The following is a 6,486-nucleotide window of genomic DNA, read 5'->3' on the forward strand; positions in this document are numbered from 1 at the left end:
TAATAATTTTTTATATATAACAATTGTTGTACATTATTATTCACACTTTAAATAACATTCTAGTCAGTCAGCCATCAGCTAGCTTTCACAGTTTTTTTTTTATAGGAATTTGTTTTTTTATTTATTCAGACATTGTCTCCGACGACGATAATCTTGGCGAAACTTAATTATTAAAAAAAAAATTAAACTTAAAAGAAATAAAAGAAACATTAAAACATTAATGGAACTAAAGGCGTCTTGTGTGGTGTGTTTGGTAAAAAAAATTCTATTGTATAGAAAATTTGGAAAATATTAAAATATTTATATTAGCGGCATTATTTGTAGTATTGTAATATTTGAAATAATAATAATGGCAAATGAATATTTTGAAAAGAATATGTTTTTGTAGAGAATATAATAGAGGTAAACAAATTAAATTGTGGATAGTTTCAGTAGCCGAACCATAAAGCCGTCAAATTTTACCATTGGCAATTTTGTTATTGTTATTGGTGTTTGTATTATCTGTACTGGCCAAAGGTGTTGTTGTTGTAGACGTAGATGATGACGAAGGTATCGTTGGTGACGATGATGACGATTGTGGTGCCGCCGATGTTGTATTTTTATTAGCACTCAATTTTGCTTTCATTTTCATAAGTAAAGCCTCAAATGAATCTTCTTCTTTGGGTTGCTGTTGTTGTTGTGGAAAAACATACGATTGATAGGTATTAATGCCGGCATTATCTGTAATGAATAAAAAAAATAGAAATGAAATTATATTAATTTTAATATTATTAACAAAAAAAGAGACTGAGTATATTATTTAAAACAAAAAAAAAAAAAACATTGTTCAAAAAATATTATTTTTTTTTTAAATATATTTTTTTAATATATACTTTTTAAATATATATTTTTTAAATATATTTTTTTAGATATATATTTTTTAATATATATTTTTTTAAATATATATTTTTAAATATATTTTTTTGATATATATTTTTTTTAAATATATATGTTTTAAATATATTTTTTTATTTTTGCAAAATAGCAAAAAAAAACAACTATTTATTAGTGGGGAATGTATGGCATTGTTTGCCGAGGGTAAGAGATAAACTGGGATTCAGCCTGACTATTTTGCAAAAACAAAATACAAATGGTATCCCAAATAAACCGCCAACACTATATTTTTTTTAAATATATTTTTCGAAGGACCATTGACATGAAATTGGATGAACTAAAATATGTGATGTATATTTAAATGCTAACCGACTTAGATCAATCCATAAACATGCCATTCTAAACTCTTCATTTGGATAGAGAATGAGATAAAATTATGTAAATCGATTTAAGGTAAATCTCAAATCGGACACACGTTGATTATTTGAAACCTAATAAACATGAATTCCTTGATGCATCACTTATTTAAATCGGAAAAAAAATATATAGGAGCTATATCCAAATCGGAACCGATTTTCACGAAACGTAGCATACGTCATTCTAGACTTAATTCAGTATGCTATGCCAAATATCGTACAAATCGAAAGCTATATAGGAACTTTGGTGCACCATTTACATGAAATCGAACGAAAATTATATGGGAGCTATATCCCAATCTGAACGATTTTACAATTTAACATGGACAGACAGACGGCCATGCATAAATCGACTCAAAAAGTGATTCTATGCATATTCTCAAAAGGAACCATGTATCTAATACCCTGTGTACCACAGTGTCGTGATGGGTGTAAATACCCAACATTGGCCGAACTTTTACAACCTCCTTCACCATTCACAATATACCTTAAATCGATCGAGAGACTTTTATATGGGTGTCATGACTTTTTCAAATATTTTCTTATAACTTACCCAAATCAGCATAAGATGCCCGGCAAAAAGCTCTTCTACCGCCAAAACTGACATCATACATATTTATCTGCGGATCACGTGTACTATTATCGATGGCATTGAATGCATCCTGTGATCTTTCAAATGTCACAAATCCATATTTCATGCTAAAAGAAAAAAAAAACAATATGTAATAAATAAATTGGGTTTGTAAATTGAATATTATTCCATTCTTAATTAGCAAAATACACTTTTTTAATTTTCAAAACAAACTTCAAACTTACCCCGTATCCTTATAGTGTATGCTAATTTGTTTAATTGTGCCATAGGGTAAAAATTTACGCCTCAGCATATCCTTAGTCGTTTCCTGTTCGATGCGACCAACGTAGACAATACGACGTTCTTCGACCGCTGGTTGTGAGACATTGCGATCGACAAAATTCTTTTTATTCTGACGATAACTTGAACGTCTCGAACGTGAACCATCGCCGCGTGATGTTGATCGGCTACGTGAACGCCTATATAATGGACTGCGAGAACGATCAGAATCGGATGTATATGACGTGGAACTGCTGTACGGTGAACCGGATGAAAGTTTACGCGACGAACGTTGTTTGTAACTTGTACGCCGTTGACGACGACCTCGAGCCTCACGATCTAACGATTCAGAATACGATGATGACATAGAGCTACGATGTTTACGACTACTTCTTGAGGAATAACCACCAGTTCCAATGGCACTGTCATAGGTACGCATTCGTTCGATAGACGATGAGGAGCTGTTATCACGTGAACGTAAAATCGATGATGCATTGGAATGATCCGATTGTTCATCGGATGAATATTCCGAAGATAATGATGACAATGTGGTGTCCTTGTGTTTGCGATATTGACGTTTGCGATGTTTGCGCATACGTTCACGAGATTTATGTTGCATGGCGCCTTTGGGCAATGGCAGCGGTGGAAATTCTGGTTGCAAATCAGTTTGTATGGCTATGGTTGAGGTACGTTTTCGTATTCTATCCTTACGCAAGTGCATAATGATTTTATCCTCACCATGTTGTTCGGACTTTTGTTGAGCATCATTTGAGGCGGAGGAGGTTGTGTTGTTGGCGTCCTCGTCACTATTCTCAACCGGTAAGGTTTTCTTCACCACCACATCCTGTATGCTAGCAATAAGGGAACTTGTCGATATTTTGCCATTATCAACAGCTTTGACTTTTTGGAACGTGTTGGTAATGGACGATAGCAATGCTGAAGATTTAAGCAACGATCTGGTGGCTGTATTTACAGGTTGTATACTGGAATTCGGTATGGGTGGTATTGAAATGTCTGTATTACAACTAGCCGAGACTATGATAATTTCTTCGTAGTCGGGATGGCATTTAAAAGATTGTGTGGCATTGTCGGCATCATTGAAATAGGGTGAATCCTTTACAATTTCCCTGAGTGGTGGAAGTTTTGTGACGCGCGGTACCTTTGCCGATATTGTGGAGTCAATAATGCGCATTTGTTGGGCCTTTTTCAATTCCTGCATGCGTAGAACTTTGTTTTTAGCCTCGGTAATGGGATCTACAACTTGGATTTTTTGTTGCTGTTGCTGTTGTTGTTGCTCTTTGAGGGTTTTGACAACCGATTTAACAGCTTCGCTGTGTTTTTGTGTTTGTTGTGTTGTCGGGGTAATTTGTTTATTTGTCGTCGATTTATCTTCTAATTTTGGAATTTTATAAGATTGTAATTTTGTTTTAGCTTCTTGTAGCATTGCCAATGGTGTTGTATCTCCACGTCTCTTTTTATATTCTTCTAAATTTAATTTCCTCTTACATGCTGCTGCTGCGGCTGCACCTGATACCTTTTGAGGTGAGCTTGTTGTTGTTGTTGCAGCCCTATTGCTTTTACACATTTGAGGTGAGGTTGTTGCTGTTGTCTCTTGTTCCTGTTGCTCTTTTTTATGTACTTGCATTGTTGTTGATGGTGTTGTTGTTATTAATGGAGCCGCCTTCTGTTCTATTTTTATGGGATTTTGAATTTTAATAGGTGTTGTATTTTCTTCTGAACTGGGTTCCGATATACTACTGCTGCTACGTTCATGATACCGCAACAAGGCTAAATTTTTTCCACCCATACCAATGCCGGTTTTTCTTTCCTGTGCAGGAGCAGAATGAGGATGAGTAGCAGCAGTTGATGTTGCGTTGGGATTGGTTTTTGTTACTTTTGCTGGTGGTTTCTGGTGGTTGACCACCTTTGCCGCTTTACCCTTGCCAAATTTCCCCTTTAATAGGTCACATTGTTTTTTATTAGGAACTAATGTAATATTTCTGTTGGGTGTCGATGACTTTGATGATTTTTCCTGAAAAGGAGAAAAAATGGGATTTGAATTAAATACTTTTTAATCAGAAAAAAAAAATAGAAACACTACCTCATTTTTAACACTTTCCAGTTTCTTCGACGTTTGTTGGGGTCCCGGTGGACTCCAGGAGGGGTCTTTTGTTGTATTATCAACAAATGTTATATCTTCTTCTTGCTGCTGCTCTTGTTGTTGTGGCTTTAATGGTTCCATTACCGCAGGCGCCGCCGCCATTTCCATTTGTGGTTTTAATAGATCCGATGCTTTTCTCAGCGAATTCAATGAGTTGTCATCATCATCATCAGCTTCAACGGTTTCCACATCAACAATTATATCCGACTCTGAATCGGAATCAATTGTTTTCGATGATGAAATTAGTGTTTTTGTTGCTGCTCCTCCTGACGAGGAAGCTAAAGATGATGTTGTTGTTGCTGCTGTTGCTGTTATGCCATGATTTGTTATTGCAATTGATGATAGATCGTCATCGTCCTCATTTATGGGATTTAACGTAAAATCATCTTTAGTTATAAACTCAGCTAAATCAAAATTACTGGCATCGATATTCAAACCCAAACCATCGACATCGGAATTAATGGTATTTGTACTGATAGTACGATTTTTATGATACGATGTTGTGTCCAAAATTAGATTTTCATCAGGTGAAATGAGATGATGTGTGGATAAAATTGATGCATTTGATGTTGTTGTTGTATTAATCACAGCTGCTGTAGATGGTAATAGTGATGACGATGAAGATTTGAGAGTAGCATTGACAGTTGTTGGCATCTGAATATTGCCCATTTGACCAATAACATAGGCATTGTGGGCCTCCTCATTATCATCATAATCATCATCGTCGTCCTCGTCATCATCATCATCGTCATCATCCTCATCGTCACTATCATCATAATCACTTGTGTGTGACTCATAGTCTCCAATGGAAGAACTATCTGTTCTTGTACGAAATGTTAAATTGCTGCACTGGCTTTGTCGATCAAATTCAATTAGACCATTATGATGTACAGCATTAGTTTGAATAACGTCACCATCATCATCATCCTCATCATCGTCGTCGTCACTCTCATCACTGTCATAGCCATCAGCATTCGGATCAACCGTTACTATTTCAATGGCACCACCAGCTGTTAAGTGCTGTCCAGCAAAATCTTCATACGAAAACTGTTATATTGTGAACAACAATTGCCGGAAATAGAAGAAGAAGACATTTGTATATATTCACATTAATAAAAAAATGCTTCATAACGTCTCTTCTATTTTATTTATTTATTTTTTTTTTTGAAACCTACCGCATTTTTGTTACCACTCTGTAAGCCCAACGCGTTTACATTTTCTTCTTTGCCAAAATCATCGGTTGGCGCTATGGGCAATATGCCATGCAATGTCTCTGTTAATTGCATACCCATGGTACTATAAAAATTATGGACATTTATTCATTAACATAATCATGTTCACAGAGATGATTTTCTTTTTTGGTTGTGGAAAAAAGAAAAACTTACTCGCTCGCTCCACTGGACCAAAAATCTGTATCATTGTCATATTTTGTAAAATTTCCGTCAAACGGATCATCATAGACTACATTTAATAACCTTGAATCCATAATAGCAATATGACCAGTTTTGTTTGCTGTTTTGGAATGGAAAAGATAAAGAAACAGAAAAAATAAATAAAATTAGTTGCTGATTTGAATAGAGAAGAATTAATTAATAGATTTAAAGCATTGGACATTGTTTGGCTCATCAACATAAGACAACAAAAAATTACTCTCTTAAGAATATTGGACATAATTATGAGGGGTCTATAATCTATAAAGTGTTGTCTTATCGCGACGATGATTTCAATGAAAATCTGAAACAACAAGAAAACTGTTTGTTTTTGGACCTAATCAAGGTAAGTACATGGAAACCGTCATCAAGTAAGGTCGACTATTAATACGATTTTATCATGGGTATGCACGTGTGCCTGTTGTAATCAGCTAAAATTAAGAACGAAGAATAGGGTATTAGGATTTTTAACGAAACACCGTCGGACAGGTGGACATTCTTGGGTTTTATTTCAAGTTTAAATCTTGGAATATGTTAAAGCAGTAAGAATTTCATTCTTAGTTAAATTGGACTTGTATTATGAAATGAATAAAATAAATACTTATTCTGTAAATAGATATTGATGAAGTCGTTTTTTTTTCTTTTGAAAAAAAAATCATATTCAGTTTTATTCTGAATATTCGCCAAGGAGAAATCTCGCCTGTGAAAAAATTTTGTCACCACACTGTTGTACAGGGTGCATATGTTTGTAACAAA

General features: G+C 34.6%; 1 protein-coding gene across 1 annotated transcript; it reads right to left on the bottom strand.

The window, feature by feature from the left end:
- Positions 1-451: 451 nt before the first annotated feature.
- LOC133330703 (uncharacterized) lies at positions 452-5,800 on the bottom strand. The gene is made up of 7 exons (XM_061539108.1): positions 5,686-5,800; positions 5,476-5,596; positions 5,038-5,347; positions 4,241-4,842; positions 2,106-4,171; positions 1,843-1,988; positions 452-720 (listed from the first exon to the last, which is right to left on the bottom strand). The coding sequence occupies exons 1-7, from the start codon at positions 5,784-5,786 to the stop codon at positions 452-454; spliced, it is 3,615 nt and encodes a 1,204-aa protein (XP_061395092.1). The 5' UTR covers positions 5,787-5,800.
- Positions 5,801-6,486: the final 686 nt, after the last annotated feature.

This window comes from Musca vetustissima, unplaced genomic scaffold (assembly GCF_032173495.1).
Source record: "Musca vetustissima isolate MV318-11 ecotype Yass unplaced genomic scaffold, APGP_CSIRO_Mvet_v1 utg7881, whole genome shotgun sequence".
In the NCBI taxonomy this organism is placed as follows: Eukaryota; Metazoa; Arthropoda; class Insecta; order Diptera; family Muscidae; genus Musca; species Musca vetustissima.

Coding starts and splice junctions, on each gene's coding strand:
- LOC133330703 (XM_061539108.1), bottom strand. CDS start 5,786: ATGGATTCAAGGTTATTAAATGTAGTCTATGATGATCCGTTTGACGGA. Junction 4,843..5,037: donor GGATGATGACGATGATGATG/ATGACGAGGACG, acceptor TTTTATCCACAC/ATCATCTCATTTCACCTGAT. Junction 4,172..4,240: donor TGGAAAGTGTTAAAAATGAG/GTAGTGTTTCTA, acceptor TCTCCTTTTCAG/GAAAAATCATCAAAGTCATC.